Source organism: Thunnus thynnus, chromosome 18 (genome assembly GCF_963924715.1).
Source record: "Thunnus thynnus chromosome 18, fThuThy2.1, whole genome shotgun sequence".
Classification (NCBI taxonomy): domain Eukaryota; kingdom Metazoa; phylum Chordata; class Actinopteri; order Scombriformes; family Scombridae; genus Thunnus; species Thunnus thynnus.
Genome location: NC_089534.1, coordinates 28245098 through 28265907, shown reverse-complemented (window position 1 = coordinate 28265907; position 20810 = coordinate 28245098). Strand labels below are relative to the sequence as shown.

Here is a 20810-nt window from a genome sequence, read left to right as displayed (position 1 = left end):
CAGTGGCTGAGGCGTCACCTGGTGTAAGCGTTGCACTCAGGGGGATAAAGCAAGGTGCCTACTCATGACAGAATCGAAATTACTCCTCACTGAAGAGCAAATCTAGATGTCAATCTATCCCTGAGAGAGAGAGAATGGCTTGAGTTTCCTCATTAGAAGTGCAGCCCTCTGAGCCGCCGGGAGCCCTATTTCTCATCTCAGCTCGACATCTGCATGCAGACACATGAATAAATAATGGCCCGAGCTTTCAAGGCCACACTTGGCTCTCGCTACTTTGCCAGGGCATGACAACTCCAGCCTCAAAGAGAGGCGCGGGGAAAGCTATAAAGCATCACTCTGAGCTGCCAGCTTCATCTAAAGCAGAGCAGAAGATGACTCTGTTTGTGATTAGATACCATAATGCACAGCGCTTTCCAGACACAGAATCTGATGGGATCTTTGGATGAATCAGGCTAGAAAAACAGGGGGAAGGAGACGCTGTGACCTTGCGATGGTTTCTTTCTCCCCCTCATCCACCAGTCGCTCGTTACGCTGGGGACAGCTAAATTTAGCTGCTCCACCACGAGAACCAGTTCAGCAGCAAGGCTGGGATGACAGAGTACGCTTCAACGCTGGTCATAAATTCACACCCAACTGTTCTGGATTTACATTTCTTTCTCTTCGTGTCTCCTCCCCACCTTCACTCACTCTCTTTCTCTGGGTCATTATGCTGCAAATGGGGTACAGAGTGAAAAGTAGGGCTCATCTGTTATCAGGACCAGTACTGTGCTGGGCCTCCGTCCTGGCAATGTGCACTGGTAAAAAATAATCTATGTTCAAGTCTCAAAATTCTATTTATGTAGGACAAGTGAAAAATTCAGGAGGCGATGATTATTTTCACCTGCTTTTCTTTCAGTACTAGTTCTGGTTTATTTTCATAAACTGGTGATTTGAAAAGTTTTTGTTTCCCAGAGTCACAAGATTGATCATTTTAGACTGGTTTGTTTTGCCAAATGTTGAACTGATCCTTTAAATAAAATCCTAACAATACTGCCCTACCATTATCCTTAAAGGAATAGTTCCACATTTTGAGAAATACGCAGCTCAATACCAACCTCATGTCTGTGTGTTAAGTACAGAGCTGGAGTCAGTTTGTGGTTAACCTAGCTTAGCATAAAGACTGTAAGCAGGGGAGGAAGTCACAAATTCTAAAACACACTTACCAACATCTCCAAAGCTCACTAATTAGCATATCTCATTTGAAATTTAAAATGACAATTTTTATTGTTAGGGGGAGTTACATGTTGGTGAACAACAGCCAGGTGCAGCAACGGTGTGCAGCGTCCTGTCACGAGGTTGCCAGTACAGAGACCAAAACCAAAAACAGTGCACGCTGACCACATCTAGCAACTTGTGCTACAGCTGGAGACTCTGCACAAGTGCTGGAGGGATGGATACACTGTTGTAACTCCCCTAAAACTACAAATGTTTACATTTCTGTTTGTGTACAGATTAAACTAACTCAGTGAGCTTTAGACGTGTCGGCAGGTGTATTTTTAAACCTTTAATAGAGCCAGGCTAGTTTCCCCCTGCTTCCAGTGTTTATGCTAAACTAGGCTAACCACGTTCTGACTCCAGCTCTGCACTACGATATGAGTATACATATTTCCCAAAATATTCCTTTAATAGTCTTGCTGACTGCAGTAAAACAATCTGATTTCTTTGCTGGTTAAGAAAACAACATCCAGAGATATGAAGACTAGTAGAGCTGGATATTTTTGCAGTGTGTGAGGCTGGACAGCTGGCAGCCTGCAGCTGGAGGAGAGCTGAGGGCAGTTGTAGCAGGGTCTATGGATGACCTATACTGGGTGGGGTCACCGTGCTCTGCGCTCACCTGGAGTCTCTTGACCTGCTCTAAAGACTCAACACTCCCTACACTACAAAAGCACTGTCTCCATTCACAACAAGCCCCGAGGCTTCAGCACACAAATATTTTCTCTGGCAGTTTGCTTTAAAAGCTGAAGCAATTTTCTAAGAGACACCTGCCTGACACCTCTGGTCCAGGTCTGTGTAATACTTGTCCCTTATCTAATCCAAAATAAAATAAGATCTTATCTTGTAAAGTGCCACTTAGAATCCTGCACATCAGTGTTTCATGCTATCTCTTTAATTAACCCTGTTACATCTCACATGCTTGTAAACAGGATTATACAGCAGCAGCATACATGCATGTCCTCAGTCAGATTCTAATGAAGATAATGTTGAGAGGTTCAGTGGTAACTGTTGTGTCCCGGGGGTTAAAGTAATAATCTGCAACATTTTCAGATAATAAACAACTGTTTTACTGCACTTATGTTCCAAGCGTTCAGGGTCACGTAGATATTTCCAGAGAGAAATCCTCTGATGCTTTTTGCATTACTGGCAGCAAAGTTTGTTTGGAATAATCACAAGAAGAAATGGGTACTTAACTGAGAAAAAAAGCATCAAATTCAATCAACAGGACAACCGAAAAACACCACCACCAAAAAACAAAAATAAAAACAAAAACAAGAAACTTGCAGTGCTAACTTACTGTTTGATTGCTAAGTTATTTCTGGGAATGTCAGTGAAAAATAACCCACGGCACCGACCGCCAAGCAGCAACAACGCCGCCAAAATCAACACAACAAGAATCTCGCAGATTACCACTGTAAGGTAGCTGGATGCTAAATGTCTCAGTGCTTCCAGGACTGCCACAGGATTGAAAGCCCTGAAGAGGAATAGAGTAGTTTCTGTGCCCCAGCTGGCCCCGAGGGCCCACATACTGTACAGTTTGCAGTAACTCAGCTGTAGCAGCATCCTGGGGATCTCTACTCCAGCCTGATCACACACTCCACACACTACCTCTTTCCTCTCTGCAGACACGACAAATAAGAGCACAAAAATATCTCCTCTGTTTGGCCTCTATATTTGTCCCGCTCCACTCAGCACTCCGAAGCGACGCAGCAGATACTCCAGGGGCGATTTGGGGGGTAATGAAGAGGCACCATATCTCATTACCTTGTTACTACATTTTTTGTACATGCATCAAGCTAGATAAATATAGGTTTCAAAGTAAAATGCCTGGCTAAACAACACTCCTCTCACTCAATTTGAACAAGTCTCCCTCTGCGTACTCCGGAGGCTACAAAATAAGGCTCCCTGTATTACCATAAGTACATTTTTTATAAGTTAAATATAGATTTAAGCTGTACATGAATGGGAAAACACGCCCCCAAATGTTAAACTTCAATAAGCCTCCTTCCACATATCACACAGTGTGCAAACAAGACTCAAAATACTGTATTTCCAATGCACACTCCTTTTCCAGATGACACTGATGGATGTTTTCATGTTGCTTGCATGCCATAGTGCTCAAGGATGAAAGAGTAACATCACTTCAAAAAGGCACTAGTTACTAGGATTTCATCTGACATCTCATGCATATATTATCACTATCACGTGTGACTAAAATAAGTAAACAGTTCCACAGCTATCAGTATGAATGGCAAATAGGACTCAGACCACAGCCACATCATATCTAGAGTAGAGCAAAGGTTCTCTGGCATTGTGTAAGGGTAGCGGAACTGATATTAAGGTCTGTGTACTTCCTGTCACACGTTCACTCTAGTTCATTTTTTGCCTGATGAAAAAATAAAACAATGTGCTGATGTATCAGGACTACTTCCTCATTCCTCCCACTCGCTCTGAGATCAATATTTGCACCGCTGTGGCCAGACGATACGCTAGAATGAGCTCAACGCCTACACTGCAACCAGGAACTGGAGCTCTGAGAGACACAAAGAGAGAGACAGAGACAGGCTGAGGTACGAATGGTGCTGTGGAGAGATGTGTAATACATCCTCAGCTGAGATTCTGGTGGTTGCAGTGGCAAGGTCAAATCCAAGTGGGATTGTGGCAGCATAGACAACATTGGCTGATTGCATACTCCAGTATTCTCACTGAAATAAGATAGTCACCTGTCATGACATGGTTCTGCTGGGAAGCTGTAACAGAGCTACAATAAAGGCCATTAAAGTAAGTCTATGTAACTTTGGCTAAAAAATGGCCATTTGGCAATTATGGGATGATGATAAATGCTAAAACTTAGTGCAAGAGTAAAATAAGTGGAGAGGACAATACGTCTCTAAAGTTTATTAGCTCACATTAGACATCAGCGTACTGATCACAGAGTGTATTGAATGGGGGAATGTGTTTTGTTGCTATTGGATTCAACTTTTAATTTGGCATTTATGAGATCATGGTAACTGCTAAAACATGATGCCATTAATTCACAAGCAGAGAAGAGTCATAAAGTGTGTGAACTGACCCAGTAATGTCAGCTACACAATAATATCTATATCCATATGAACTAAAGCCATATTTTTATCTCTTATTTCTAATTTCACCCCTATATCCCCATCATACTGAGCATGATTTTCTCTGAAGCACAATATAACAATAGTTCATTCCATCATTGCTGTTGTGTAGGAGGTGAGTCCGACTATCACTTGAACAATATACTGCTGTCATAGTAAGTTAGACCAGTTTATAGACAGATCTAAACCGCAGTGGGACAGTACATCAAACTCTCTCTCATTTGTGAGAGAGGAATGTTATTGTTCTTTCAGATGTTACATGGTGTGTCTTTTAGAGTTAGCCTATGATGACTGTTGTGTGAAAGGGATTGCTAGTTTGACATAGATGTGGCTCATATGAACGAAACAGTCCATAACCACAGAGCGGGAGCTGCCCAGAGACCTCAAGTGACACAGGCTACCTTGAATGACTAGGCTTCGGTCAGACTGGCCTACGCTTTAACAACTTCCTTCCTCATCGGGATTCATTGTGTCCAGTCCGCAGTCCTGGGCTGCAGCTATTTTTACCAAAGCTGCTTTCCCCCCTCTGCCATTTGCTCTGCAAACACAGTGAGGCCAGCTTTCTCCCTGTGTTTGTTTGTATGGCCGAATTACAGAGATGGGTGGTAGGAAAATGAGTGTCCCAGGAAGCGTGAGGTAGCATTTCTTCACCACATAAAGGCTTAGGAGGAGTAACCTAACACTGAGCTTCATTTTGTGAGTACCTCTCTGTGACCTCCGCTATTAGACTGACTGGTGCAATAAACTGTAGAGCAGGCTGATCTGAGAAACATTCATTGATGAGGAATCTTATCAACAGCCTGTGATAGTGAGTTGGAGCTGGCAGATAACACTGTGTGAGACGATAGGTTTGACAGAGGATATTATGTGGAGTAATTGATCACCTACAATGGCTGACACATACATATATAAACAAAGTCATACCCACACAAAGAAATGACAAAGGCAGCTGAAATGTCTCCTAGTCATTTTTGGGCTGGTTGATAGCTCAGCGCTGTAAATCAATCCCACATCATTTACTGTGGTACATTCAGCAGGCTCTTAAAAGACCCATAAATCTGAGGGTGATGGGTGATGTGTGCCACGGTATGAAGGTAATAATTACACATTACTGCTGAGCCTCTTTATTTTGCAGCCCTGTTTGTGCAGCGGAACTGAATTCTTTCCACGGAAAAGCACAATCCTGTCATGTAGCTCCAACCGTTGCAACACACCGACTTGCTCTGTGAATCTGATCGCCATGGCAACGCACCACTTTCTCTCTCTCTCTCTCTCTTTCGGCATCCTCTGTGCACTTAGAGCAGCGCTCTCCACCAAGCTCATCAAATATAATTCTGCCTACACCTCGAGCAAACATCACTGAATGTAATATCACAAGAATCAAGATGGCCTCCTGGAGCCAAAAGGTCATAAGTTCAAGCTCTGCAGCAGCCAACATATGATGTCACAGTCTAGAGGAAGACATATATGCCTAGTGCTAGCGACATTTAAATACCTCATGACTGATTGAGTGTGATGTATAATTTATTGTAAAAGCATTTCAAATCCCAACCTGGGAAACTCAGCTCCTGGCAGCATTTGAGAGATATTTCGGAGATAAAAGGTTTTCACCTGACAGAAACAGCATGTGTCAGCGAAAGGCCTGAGACGCAGGTGGAAATTTTAATCATTAAAGTGGGTAAACAGCAGCGCTACGAGGAAGCAAAGCTGTTCTTTGTGAATTGATTTTACTGTCTTTCACCTTCCCTCAGGTGGGAAAGCTGCTCATTCTGATGTTATTACACCTGCGCTGAGCTCCATCTGCGAATTACAGAGTCCCTCACTGATCTTTACCCGGTAAACAACAACAGTCGTCTAGTCTGCAACTTGGAGGCTGTCTGCCCAGGTGGATTAGGGGAGGATGATTAGAGGATTGGCTATTCATCCTTGTCAGCACTGTTGAGCTGCACTACAGTCCCATCATGAGAGCAAGCTGAACCTCTCGCCCACTCACATTTAACTCACTACAACCGCCGCCCACTAAAACTTTATGGCCATAGCACATTGCTGCTGTAATGTATTGGTTGTAATCCCTTTGCAGCACACCACACACTTCGCCGCAGCTGTGTATCTCAGCTAATTGTCGATAGATCACAAATGTCAGAAGTCGGCAAGTCTACACTGAGCATGTGCATATTTATGGCGCAGGATTATGGTGTTTCTGCTGGGATAAAATGAGCTGGTTAGGCTAGTTGGCATTGGCAGGGAGACAAACAGAGCCAGAGGGAAACACTTCAGAGGGCAGTTCTACCCTGAGAGAATCCTGACACTTCAATTGCTTGCAGTGTTTCTCAGACACATACTACTTCCAGCTGAGATGATCAACCAATCACAGTCTTAAAATCAGTACCACAGCTTCCCGCATTTAGACTGTCCTAGTGCATTTGGACTCTCATATTCAGACTCATTACACAGATCTCCAGCAGTGCATAAAGCAGATTAATAATATCAAAGCACATCTGTGCCCTTTGGTGGTGCTGTAAATCTTATACTGAGCACTCCTGCTTCAATTACATGATGATTTAATGACTGCTAATGCAGACCTAGAGAGCAGGCCACTGCGATATAATTAGCCAAGGTGGAATTGAGTGTGATCGTTACATTGTGTGTTACATATGAAAGACAATGTTAAACACTCACCTCTGGCCCTCTCTCCTGTACATGGCAGGACTCGCTGTCTCCCTCTGAGAAGGAGCCCGACTCATCACTGGAGTTGGTGCCGTAGGACTGCTCGCATTTGATCTTGGGCCGCACCTGGTTAAAAAGGGCATCCCCTCCCACACTTTGCTCCTGCTGGTCCACATTGAGGCAGCGTGCCACATTGGAGCATGGCGAGGAGGAGAACTCAAACTGAGGCAGGCTGCAGGGAGAGCCTCCACTGCCGTCCTCCGCATAGGAGTATGAAGAGCAGGAGCTGGAAGTCCTGGTGCGTGTCTCACAAGGTGGCGAGCGTGGGCACACTTTGATTGGCACTGGGCAGCTGGTGTTGGGCCGTGGGTGGCACAGGAGTGGGGGCTCAGTGGAAGTGGTGCTGGGAGAATAGGTCTGGGAGGTGGGGAGGGACTGGCTGGCTCCAGCCCACAGGCCTTTTGGCATGTGCTCAGAGAGCTCCATCTCCAAAGAGTTCCCACCAGGGTAGGAATGCGCTGGGGTTCCCAGACGGTTGCAGGCCCCTGAGGAAAATATGACACTACGGCGGTCTAGCTCAACTTCCTGTTTGCAGACCCCATCGCAGGAGGAGGACTTGAGGGACAACCCTGCAGGGAAACCGTCCACGTCCTTTGGGGATGTAACAGACAGACCCAGCTCCCCAGTGAAAGGCCTGAAGTCTTTTTTATGATCTCCCTGAGAGTTTCCTTTGTCCTGGGGGCAGACAAGTCTGTTGGCGAATAGCTGCTGTGATGTGTTGGGCAGACTGGGGAGGTCCACCCCTTTCTTGAAGAAGGCTCGGAGGCAGGAAGGGGACTTGGTTCTCTTGGTTCTTTCCACAGATATGGGGTTATCCATCTCCATGGCTGTCACACTGTCCTTATCCCTGACATCTTGCTCATCCCCTGACAGGCACAATGAGATGGCCTCTTCCTCTGCCTGTGGTTCAACTTTGATCTGTGCCAAAGGCAGCCTGCCCTGACCCGGCACTGCCCCGCTAACGCCACTCTCCTTTAATGTGCTTGGAAAAACTGAGGTACTGGTGTATGAGGAGGTGTCATTATTGTGCTTGTTACAAGCCCACTGGTATTTCCTGTACTTGGGGCATCGTGGCAGGTCTGACGATCCATGCCGATCAAAGTCCAGCCGGCCATCCGTGAAGTTACTGGGTATAGCCATTGCTAGCCGATCATCGTCAGGAAAGGAGGTGAGGGCGTCAGCACAACGCCGCGCCCTGGGGGAGGTGGGCCTTTCCGCCTCTGACTGCATGGTCTCATCCTCCGAGTTGTTGGCCTCCACCGCCACCTTGTGGCAGAGCAGCAAGCCATCCTCCTCACTGCGCAGCTGAGCTTCCAGGAAGCGAAAGCATGAGTCCTCGAGGTTGTGCATGCGCAGGAATTCGGCACAGCGGATGACCTCCTGGATGTTTTCTCTGCTGAGTAACAGCTTAGCAGTGTAGGCAAACTGCAACAATGGGGCGAATCCCCTGGCAGTGACCTGCAAAAAAACAGGGAAATTGCCAGCATTACCATCAGCACAGCCATTGTTCAGAGCACTTGGAGTGTGGTGAGAAAACCCGACAGCTCCAACAACCATAAACAAACACTGTAAAGTACCGGTTAATCTTTTTATGGGGTCAGCACTGAACATTCTATACAGCAGTAAATAAGAACTGGTGCTCTGGGGCAGTTGGCAAGTGTCGGTGTCCACCTAATATTCGCAAAAAAACAACCTGTGGGACATTCCAGCCCTTCACCACTGTCTGTCTGTGGTCATATCAGTGATTTTGCCTACACCCACTCCTGTCACTGCTTTGCATTTGCAAAACCCTTACTTCTTGATGTAGGATGTCTAAGCACAAATGTTAGTCCCATACATTTACCTGCTTTACATTCACTCTGTTACATGTATTTACTCTTGGCAGCAGGACTCCAAGTAGAAAATGCTGCCTCAAGAATGGTGTTCAATGGTCAAATGATGCTATTTTTTAAGAAAGGATTTGTGGAGATCTTTGTGGTTTGCTCAGTGAATTACACATAAGGTCTGGTTTTTATTTTAGCCTTAGTACTGAGGTTTGGTATTGTTCTGAGAGTTTCGATACAGATAGAAAACTAATACTTTCTGATATCTTATTTGAGAAGCACTTTTTCATTCAACAATGCAAGCCAAGGTTCTCAACAGTTAAATGTTGTTTAAACACAAGCTGCCTAAACTAAATGCTCTAAAATCTGCAAAACTATTTGACTAAGGAATAACTTAAAAGATTAGGAATCTGACCAGGCATTGACAGTAGACTGCTGGTTCTACGAACAAAAGGTTTGATACCTGGATACCTGCTTTGCTTACCCTTTAGAGTTTTGCCCTCACAACACTGACATGAATGTGTCTAGCAGTGCTCTGTACTACAAGTACTCCAATCAGGGCATGGCCCAAAACCCTCACTTTCTGTGTTAGTGCCCTGCGTCCTCAGGTCAAGTGCCTGTAAAGCCTAATGGTTTGTAAGACTGTGGCTTATCCCTGTTGTGGCCATGTGGTGTGGGATGATAGAGGGAAGCCTTCCATTTAGACTTAATGCCAGATAATTAGGTAAACTCCTGAGCCTGCAGAAGTCCAGGCTGCCCTCTGCTGCTGTTGTCACTGAGCACACAGATGAGAGAAAGGAGCTAGAGGAGCTGGCTTTAATACAATGCTTGTCTGCTGTTTGGAGATCAGCGTGAGGTTCACACTAGGTTGTGTTCATCACTTTACTCAAGCTCTAACACCCAATCCCTGCAGCTTTATCCTGGTTCATTCTCTGGTGACAAACACATTACTGTTAGGCACTCTGGGAATGCGATCAAACCCAACAGAGAAAAGGTGCGCTCATGAACCCAATTACAATGGATTCACTTTGAAACTGGGATGGTATTGTTTGGTCTACAGTACAAAGCACCTTTTCAGGGGCTGAGTAATGTAAAATCTTCCTTACAAGACTTAACAGAGGCTTCCAGATGTAGGGGATGAGCAGCACAATGTGGTTTTAATGAGCCAACTGTTTACTGATTGTTTTGCTGGCTTTGTTGGAAAAACAAGATGAATTACCCTAGGTGGAACGACATACACTGTTGTGAGCACTGCAGCAGCTTCCAGGTCCAGCGGTCTCTGACAGACACCCCACTAGTAAAACAGGATTTTCCCTCCTAAATAATCAAGCTTTTAAAACCACAGAATTTACTCTGTGGATTTTTCCGCCTGGAAAAACGACTATGCAGTATGCATGAGGAAACACAAATATGTCAGTAAAAAATATCTTGAGGTCATCTAAGAATGTATTAAATCATCAGGCTTTATAGATTTTCTGGCAGTTGAATAAATATGTGTGCTAGGTTGCTGCTTTTCATTTTTTAGAGGTTTAAAACTCATAGAGTCAATACTTTGTGGACCTCTTTCTTGTTCATTTTCCAAAAAACGTCTTTGTGAAACTATAGACAATACATGCTAGAGGCTCAAAACTCAACAACACAATGGAGGATGTGTCTGTGCCAATTTGAATGGAACATGACTCCAAAATACAGGGAGGGATTATGTGATTAAAGAACAGATATGTAAATTATAGCTTTAAAATGTGAAGCACCCAACTAGACTTTCAGCTAAACTCAAATGATCTTGTGATTATGTGCCAGAACAACTATACTGAACTGAAACTGGGTTTAAAAGGGTTGTATGATACTATCTACAATTGATGTTCTTACTGCACCTGTTTATGAAAATGAAGATGGTCTTTATTTTTTAAATACTAAAATCATGAGTACCCTCTTCCCAATATAAACAACAGACAACATGAATAACATTTTGAATGATTTTTCACATTTGACTTACTAAATTAACTGTTCTTTAGTAAGTTCTAAATGCTGTCTTTGAGCATGGAACACATATGTGGGATAAAAAAATAGTCGGCAAAATCCCATGGATTTCTTCACTTTTTGATTTATTTACTGGCCTAAATTTATTTACTGGTTAAATTTAAAATTTAGAAAAAATTGGAATAAGTCCATAAAAAATTCCCAAATAGCTTAAACCTCCAGATTCACAGAAAAAAAATCCAGAGGAAATGACTCCAGTATCTTCAATAGTAGCTACAGACCTGTGTTTGGTGCCACTATAGATCAGTTACAGTTTGCTTTCCATTTTAACCACTACAGCGTAGATACAATATAACACAGTGACAGAAATTTACTTCTGCTTTCCAACCTTTTGTGTATTTTATTATTCATGAGAACCATTTTTATGAACCATTACCATAGATTACCTTTAGAAAACAGCTGAGACTTGTTTCATTACAAATGCATTTTGGGAGTAATTTAAAAGCTGTTAACATAACCATGTGTTAACGTTATTGGTTTTTTTATTGTTTGAAAGTCTCTAGAACTGCACTGGAGGGATAAACAGCATTCTCCCAAAAGATATTCCCTCATTTGGTGTTCAGTTGGGTTGAGATCTGGTGAGGAGGCTAGATCATCTGATTCACATCATACTCGGTGTTCATCATTCATTCAGACCTTTAAACCCTCTATCAAAGTCACTTAGATCTACATGATTCTTATACATGTTACAGAGCATGATGTTAACTGCTTAACTGTATCATGGAGTACATTGTATTTGTATTTATGTATCTCCACTCATTTTTGAACATTTGTTTAATTTGTCATCCCTCTGTACCTGTGTAACCTATCAGTTCCATCATCCATTTATCCTGGTTTCCCTCCATTACACATTGTTTTCTTTCATGATCTACTATCTGCTAGTCACTCTTAAAAAGCTATAAATAAATGTGTTTCTTATTCCATAGTGTAATTCCAGCCCTGTGAAATGAGGCGCTTCTTTTTGGCAGCAACTGCTGTCAAATCTTTCAATATTTCTTTCAGCTGGCCTGTGACAGCTTGAAATATTTCACAGTCTGGTTTAGAAGTCAGATTAAAAGTTACTTACACTGTCAATGCAGCGGTGAACACATTTGATCAATCATGCTGTAAAAAGTTATACTCGTGCGTGTTTCCTGTTGGTGTGTCTCACTTTATGTTTGAATCTTTATTCTCTAATTGGCTAATTTTTTCTTTACACATCTGCTGAATTTCTTGCTGCTGTGATGTGTTTACAAACAGTCAAATGTTCGTGATGTAAGACATCATACCAGAACCAATCTGAACATATGCTAAATAAATCTGTTTGCACACACGATAATGTGTGATGGGACTAGTACAGTAAGGTATTTCTGTATTTTCCAGTCTTCAGGATGCACTCCAGCTGGGTCACGTAGTTGGACCTCCATCCGTCTTGTGTTCAGTAATACACCTGCTGAGAAACCAACTCTGTTGGCAGGCCTATCATATTCCTGGGGCCAGAGCAAGCAACATAGAATACCATTTAAAATTGCTGGCTAAGGATAAGCATAAATATGGTAAAATTATTATTCACATCGGCGGTAACGAATCCCCATTACGCCAGTCAGAGGTCACTAAAATTAATGTTGAGTCGGTGTGTACATGTGCAAAGACAATGTTGGACTCCATAGTTTTCTCTGGGCTCCTGCCTAATCTGACCAGTGATGACATGTACAGACCATGTCATCATTCAACAAGCAGCAAACAAAGTGGGCTTTATAGATATTTGGCAGACTTCCTGGGAAAGACCTGGTCTGATTAGGAGAGACGGCATACATCCCACTTTAGATGGAGCTGCTCTCATATCTAGAAATATGGCTGAGTTTATTAGTAGACCAAAACCATGACAACCCAGAGTTGAGACCAGGAAGCAGAGCTGCAGTCCTACATGCTTCTCTGCATTTCCTTTAGAGCAGTTACCCACCCAAAACCACATAGAAACTGTTCCTGCCCTCTGACCACTTAAATCAGTTAAATATAAAGTAAACAGAAGAGGAGTTATACATACCAAATCTGATAAAAAATTAAGACCATCACTGCAATAGTACAACAAAATAGGAGAATTAAATGTGGACTCTTAAACATTAGACCTCTGTCATCTAAAGCCGTATTAGTAAATGATCTAATCTCAGATTTTCATATTGATTTATTTTGTCTTACTGAAACCTGGCTGTCATGAAGAATATGTCAGCCTAAATGAATTTACTCCATCAGTCATATTAATACTCACATTTCTCCAGACACTGGCCGAGGAGGAGGAGTTGCAGCCATTTTCGACTCAAGCCTAATTATCAACCCTAGACCTAAATGTAATTATAACTCATTCGAAAGCCTTGTTCTTAGTTTCTCACACCCAACCTGGAAAACATTACAGCCAGTTCTATTTGTTATAGTGTACCGTCCTCCTGGCTTGAATCCTCCTGTGGAACCATCTTCCAGTTGGGTCTAGGATGCAGACACCCTCTACCTATAAGAGTAGGTTTAAAGCTTTCCTTTTTGATAAAGCTTATAGTTAAAGGCTAGGCTCGCCTTGGACCAGCCCCTAGTCATTCTGCAATAGACTTAGACAGCCAGGGGACTTCCCATGATGCACTGAGCTCTCTCCCCCTCCCTCTCTCCATTTGTACGCATTCATGTCCCATTAATGCATATTACTAACTTGGCATCTTCCCCATAGTTTTGTGCTTTCTCGTCTCAAAGGAGACCTTTGGCTGCAGACCGACTGCTGTCCAGCGTGATGCCCACCGCTGCTGCTATTATTATTAGTCATTTTTGCCCACTGCTACCACTAGTATTATTAGTCATATTTCTATTATTATTATTCTAGTTATTGTTATTACTCTCTTCACTCTCCCCCTCTCTCTTTCTCTCTCAACCCAATCAGTCAAGGCAGATGGTTGCCCACCTAGAGCCCGGTTCTGCTTGAGATTTCTTCCCATTAAAGGAGAGTTTTTCCTTGTCACTTTCACCAAGTGCTGCTCATGGGGGAATGTTGGGTCTCTGTAAGTTAAAGAGTACCGTCTAGACCTGCTCTATGTGAAAAGTACCCTGAGATAATTTCTGTTGTGATTTGGCGCTATATAAATAAAACTGACTTGATTTGACTCTGGTCTAAAACAACTTGCAGTGAGCTCTGGGTAACATACAGTCCAACAACTGCTGACTCCATATCCATGAGGGGGGATGGGGTATGTGTGTGTGTGTGTGTGTGTGTGTGCCTGTGCTAGAGTAAGTGAGTGGGTGGGAGTGTGTGTATCTGAGTATGACGGATTGGGGGGAGGGTAGAGGCTTTGACTGGACTATCTGCTCTACTGATGAGCACAGCACATCCACTACACTACTACTGCAGGACTGCTCAGGAACATGAGCTTACACACACACACACACACACACACACACACACATTTCTGTACCCTCTGCAATAATGAATCCATTACATCTGAATCTCCTGATCTTTTTCACTATAAATTGTACGATGGATACAGTGTTTTATCTTTACAATCATATTGCTATATTCTATATTTTTATTTATGCATTAAGGGGGTAGTCCAGCAATTTAGTTTTGCAGCAGAGGCTGAGATACTCCCTAGTATGGGCCAAGCCCCAAAAACACTGGATCCTATATTTCCCACAGAGCAACCAACAGCATTTTTGTTAGACCATCTATCTGGTAAAAGCTTACATCTTTTAGTTTGCAACATAGGATATCTGCAACAGATTCCAAGCCAAAGCTACAATAACCATAATGACATCACTATGACAACATTAGGGCTTATTTTCTCATTTGACAAAGCTCCTCTAGATCAAAAGAAGACATTAAAACCCTGTGCATCAGGGTGAGTAGTGCTGAACATGACTAGTAAACTGATCATGTAAAATCATGTAAAATCAGTGGAGTGCCCCTTTAAAAAGACTTATTTCTGTGACGATGAATAATAATACTTGTAATGTGCTGTACTTTAGCCATTCCTCTTTGAACACCATGAAAAAAGAATAAATTCAAGCTTATACCTGACGTACAGAGATGAGAGGAAAAATGGAAAGTCCACCAGAAATTGGTGAGTTCTGAGATGTCCCGTAAACACCGCACAGACACACACTCCTCCACACACAAATTGATGCATTGCTACAGTAGCTGGCTACAGATAAAGTCTGTACTGTTGGTGATTTGGCTGTTTGTGGTAAGGCTGCAAAAACAGTCCTGTGGTAAATTTTGTTTTGCCTTCACTTGTCACTTAAAAGGAAAACTGACTGACTTGTGTATTGCTGTTAGAGCCATCCATACAAAAGATAAATCTTTACAATTAATTCATATTTTGTATTATTCAATTTGCTAATGTAAACTAGGTCTATATGTCCATTGTAAAATATTTTATACAGTTGAGTAATGAGTGCAAACAGCTCCTACTTCTAATGAGTTTATATTGGTTATATTAATATTAAGTTACATCGTTGTTTGTTTGTTGGTTTAGATGAGACTGTATCATAGCTAACCTGTTACCATGTTTTATTTTGTTTTTGAAGTGTAAAGTTTTTCAGTAAAGGATTAAAATGAAGAAATGTGGAGTTTTGTTTAAGCAGACAACATTCTGCTTGGATTTTATAGCTGAAGTTTTCGAGACAAAGACGAAACCACACCAACACTCAGTGGAGTATTCCTCAGCATTCATTGTCTTAATCACTGTGACTTGTATGTTGATGTAATTGCAGTGCACTTGTGCTGTCTGATTTGTGTGCTGAGGAGTGACATACAGCATAAATTAAGATATATTCTACTATATTCACACACACAACAAGAACAGAACACAAACTCTCTTGCAACTTGAACAAGTGTACCTTCAGGTAACTGTCATTGGCCTCTCTTCATGCACATGCACACACACACACACACACACACACACACACACAGAGTTAGTTTCCGTGGATCGAGCCATGCTGACTGTAATGGTGAGGTAGTCATAGCTTAAATGAGGCTGGGCGTCCAGCCCGCTGCATCCAGGCCTGCTGATAAACAGCAAAGCTGCTGGAGGAAAAGTGCTGAGCGTACCAGGGATCTATTTTCAGCTAGTATCAGCAGCTGCTGCCTGCGGGAGCGCGTCTTTATGTGCCCTGCACCATATGTGATTACTCCACTGTTACAACCAGCACAGCAGCCTAATGAAGGAAAGCGTAAAGGGAGCGACACAGGATGGAGGGAGGGAGGGGGGGTAAATACTGGGGGAAGATGGACAGAGCACAGAGGAGAATGAGAGAGGAAGGGAGACGGTCACAGTGTAGGAAACTAAATGTTAAAGGAAGAAGAGGAGGACAGGGAGGATACACAGAGTGTTTCCTGGTCATTAGCTGACTGTCATGACGTTTGAAGCATTTCAGCTGTTAGTAGTACTTAGTGTGTGAGTTAAGACAAAGGCACAAATTCATAACCATGACAGATTGGGGCCATTTTAGGCTAACACGGCCCTGCTCTGCGTCTGGAGCGGACAGACGATACCAATACAGGGCAGGAAATTATAGGCAGTGGCCAATCACAGACGTGGATAATTCGCATGACATTTTTAGGAAGCCTGCCAAATATCCTTTCATAAACAGGCTGAGCAATACTACACCACCCTCCCCTCCCTCTTCCCTCACCCAGCACTCCTCTCTTACATTGGCCTTTCACCTCCGTAGAAGAGAGGGCTAATTTATGCAAATGTGCTCCAGTGAATTCCTGCATGTCATGCATGCTAATGAGGACATGGCATGGCATGACAATGTGCTTCCCCGCGCAGAAGAAAACACTCCATCTCCATTGGAGGGAGCAGCCGATGCTTTAACATCAGATTGCTGAGTAACCTGACATGAACCTCTGTGTTTGCAGACAAACATTAAGAAGCCTGAGTCACAGCACTAATGGAAATGAAACAGGCCCTGTACTGTACGCTGTCATGACGCCATTGTGGGTTGAGCTGTTATGCTGGAAGAGATGACAGGAAATGTGCAGGGACAAAGGCCTGCCGCAGAACAGAAAAGCTCTTGGGCCAAAGGAAAGTCTTTTATAAAGACAGCTGGAGCAGACATACAGCAGATTATTAACCCATCTATCTGTTTATATTAGACTTACATAATACTGAGAGAGGGATGAGATAATGGGTCAATCACTTTCTTTTTGCTATAATTTTTAAAATATATCATTTTCCAACCTGCAGGCAGCCATTTTTTGCATTCACCTCTTTCTGGTATGAAAAGTTATAGTATCATTGCACATTACTGCAGTTGTAAGGGCAGAATGATTTATAAAGTATGCACCGGTTATCACACAACAACAGTAAAATTGATATAATTAACAATAATAATGTATAACATAATAATTATTAGACATGTCATTCATTGTCACATATATAAAAAGTCTCTATATGTTACAAATTACATCATAATCAATGAATGAAACAAGATAGTGAACAAAATAATAAATAAATAAATAGTAATACAATAAATATAATATAATAAATATTATGCTACAGTGTTCTCTGGAAAAAAGTTAGGAATAATGCACACAATAAACAATGTTTTAAATGAATTAAATCATAAAAACATTGGGATTGTCCATTAAAATGAACTATTTTACCCACACACATACCTTTATATCTGTAATGGAGGAAAACTAATGTATGTGATTTTCATCCCAACACCAATATCTAACAGTTTCAAATCAATAAATTACTGAAAAGATATCAATCTGATTTTTAATAAAGAATTAATCTTCATAAACACTGTGCATTTTTGGCAATTACCACTGATTTAGTAATTAAGTTATGATAAAGATGTGCACTGAATCGGAATATTTTGCAGTCGTATAATCAAATATTACAAAAAGAGTAATTATAAGATGAAAGTAAATTTTTAATTAGTCATGTTTAATCATTCAATATAATAAATAATAATTCATAAAACTATACTAATAACTAATAAAACCTAAATACACATAAAGGGTTTGATGTTCAAAAAACAGTCAATAATACATCAAATACAGCATACGAAATGTTGGTGTTCTGTCGTTTCTATTTGCATGTCTGCCAACATACAAACTAATAAAGATATAGCAGTGATAAGCCAACTGTGGCTCATAATATCAGCCTGCCACTTTCAGCTGAGCTCATGTGTTTAATAGTTCAGTAAGGGTAATGATTTTGTACTCAAGGGGAGTCTGGCTTCATGCATATTAGAATCAGTGTTCGCAGTGAAAAGTAGTACTGAGCACAGTAGAAACATAGCTTCACAGTGATGTTGAGACAATTGTAATGTAAGGAAAGTGTCTTTCTCGGTGACAGCAGAAGCTCAGACATTCCTGGTGCTGAGCTGTGGGTAAGTAAACCTCCCCCTGACAGTGGATTAAATCAGATAGTGTACATCCTAATCCTCTCGCAGTGCAGCTTACAGTACAGGCCAGACACTGAAGAGGACATGACCCCACCTCTACAATGTTTAAGACACTATGAGATTGTGTTTGGGCTGGACCAAACGAACATCAAATCGTGGAAATTGTATAAAAGTATATTATATGTGTCTGGACTAAAAAAAAGTGTTACCCTCAGCTTTGTGCTAAGAATTTTTTCCTTTCATTAAGGAGGATGTTCGCTTCTTAACTGTGCCGGGTTTGGAGGTTAAATACAAAGTGCATAAACACAGGGATCACACCACAGGCTGTCGCGCGGCAGGCTGGCTGCTCAAGGTGCTCCTCTACCCAGCCTCTCACACTCAGACAAAGACCCTGCATCTTCTCTGTCAGCTTATGGGATGAGATGTGTCCTTGTGTTGGCAGAGAAAGAGAGACCCCCTGCTGGACTAAGGGGGCTGGGTATTAGTGCCAGCACTCCCACTGCACCATATCACTCCTCTCTCTACTGCTTCCTCTTCATCTTCTACCGCCCAACCCCCATCTTTAAGGAAGGCAGGGCTCTGTCCCTGACTCCTACCATCTGTCTAATAGGCTGTGTGTGTCTGTGTGTGTGTGATAGTGTCCTGGCAAGGCACTTGGTGTGGGGTCAGTCTGTGTGAGCCCCCCTCAGATTAAGCTGGTTTTGTGCAGGTTGACCTGAAGTGGACGGATGTCCCTCATCAACTGTTCTAAACCTCCATAAGTGCATTACATTTGCGTGTCTGGTCTATCTTGAAATATTGCTCTGTCTATGAGAAGAAAATACTTTCTTTGTTGCCTCTGTTGTCTCACAAGCAACAAGAAACTATCATTGTCTTCCAAAACAACTAATTTGACAGTTTTCTGATCTGCCACCTCTATGGTTTAGGTCTGGTTGAGTTAAGGGAGCAAGAACTATTGGGTTATGGTTAGGGAAAAATTGTGGTCATGGTTAAAAGAATCCAATGTTGTCAGCATCTGAAGGTTTGCTGACCCAACCATCCAACCTGACTTCCGGGGTGGATACGTAAACATACAGTACCAGTCAAAGGTTTGGACACACCTTCCCATTCCCTGGAATGAGAAAGCATTTCCAAACTTTTGACTGGTACTGTAGGTCATTAGGGGCAATTGAAACACTCATCAGTTCTATCATTTTTCAGATGAGGACAGTCTCCCATTGTCAGTTGTCTCCAACACTTTGGCCCAAACCAGTATATCTCAACAACTGCAGTACAGGGTAGGTTGCTAAGGAATTTTTTGTGATTCTGGTGATCCACTGATCTTCCCTGTGAAGTCAGTGTAAGGACAAATGTTGTGCTTGAATTACAATTTGGTGCTTAATGAGACGTTACCAAATCTAATGGCAGATCCATAGTGGATGACGGTTCTCAGAAAACTCCATTTTGGTTACCCTGTGACCTTTCCTCTGGTGACACCTTTGCACACATGATATATTATAATCGTCAGATTGCCATGAAATTTGCAGAGCACATTCATGACCTCCTCGTCTTTCCTCTTCCCTTTCCTTTTCCCTAAACCTATTCCTGTACAATCTTTATCTTGGATCTCTGCTTGGATGCATAACCCCATTTTGATTTGCCTTGGACACTACTGTTAATTTTGTCAGCTGTTTTTTTTTTAATTTTTTTATCTTAGTCCTCTGTCAAATGTCCTTGTTAGTTTTTAAAAAAATCATATTTGTCAACCTCTTCCTGTTTTCTTTTAGTCAAGTTTTAGTTGAGTAAAAGTCAGAGCATTTTAGTCTTATCTTAGTCAAAGAAAACCGCAACTATTTTAGTATAGTTTTAGTCAATGAAAACTGTTGACATTTTAGTCTTTTTTAGCCATCAGATCATACTGAACATTTCAGTCAATCTGGTCTAGCCAAAACCAATAGTTTTCTGTCATTTTATTAAAAATTATTTCACATAAAATTTGATCATTATCTGATAAAAAACACAAGTTGAATGATTAAGTATGCAGCTCTGCAGGAAATGTCTGGTCTGAAGATATCAATTCAAGGAATTCATCCAGACATAGAACATGTTCTGATTTGCATACTTATTTTGAACTGACACAATTCAACAACTGTGGTCCAATACTCCCTTTAAAACTATTATAAAACAAAGATAGCTGTACAGACAATAAAACATTTGAAGCCAATTTTTTGCTTGCCCAAAGTACAAATTTATCTTTCTGTTCCGAACAATGGAAATATAAGTAGTTAGCCTAATGATATTGAAAAGAATAATTGACACACACCAACTGCAATCTGCTTGCATTAAAAAATAAAATAAATAGACCTGAGATCAGAGTTAACAAGAAAGGGAAAAAAAAGTGCCCCATGGACTTAATAATGTTAACAAAATTGCTGTCTAGCAAGCTAGTTCAAATGAGATCAATATTAAGGGTTAAACAAGGCAAGGT

General features: G+C 41.9%; 1 protein-coding gene across 3 annotated transcripts in view; it reads right to left on the bottom strand.

The window, feature by feature from the left end:
• bach2b (BTB and CNC homology 1, basic leucine zipper transcription factor 2b) overlaps window positions 1-20810 on the bottom strand; it is a 109403-nt gene that overhangs the window by 10177 nt on the left and 78416 nt on the right. For all 3 annotated transcript variants that reach the window (XM_067571677.1, XM_067571679.1, XM_067571678.1), the window contains one exon: window positions 7056-8561. In XM_067571677.1, the coding sequence (XP_067427778.1) occupies window positions 7056-8561 (1506 nt within the window). The remainder of the gene's footprint in view (window positions 1-7055; window positions 8562-20810) is intronic.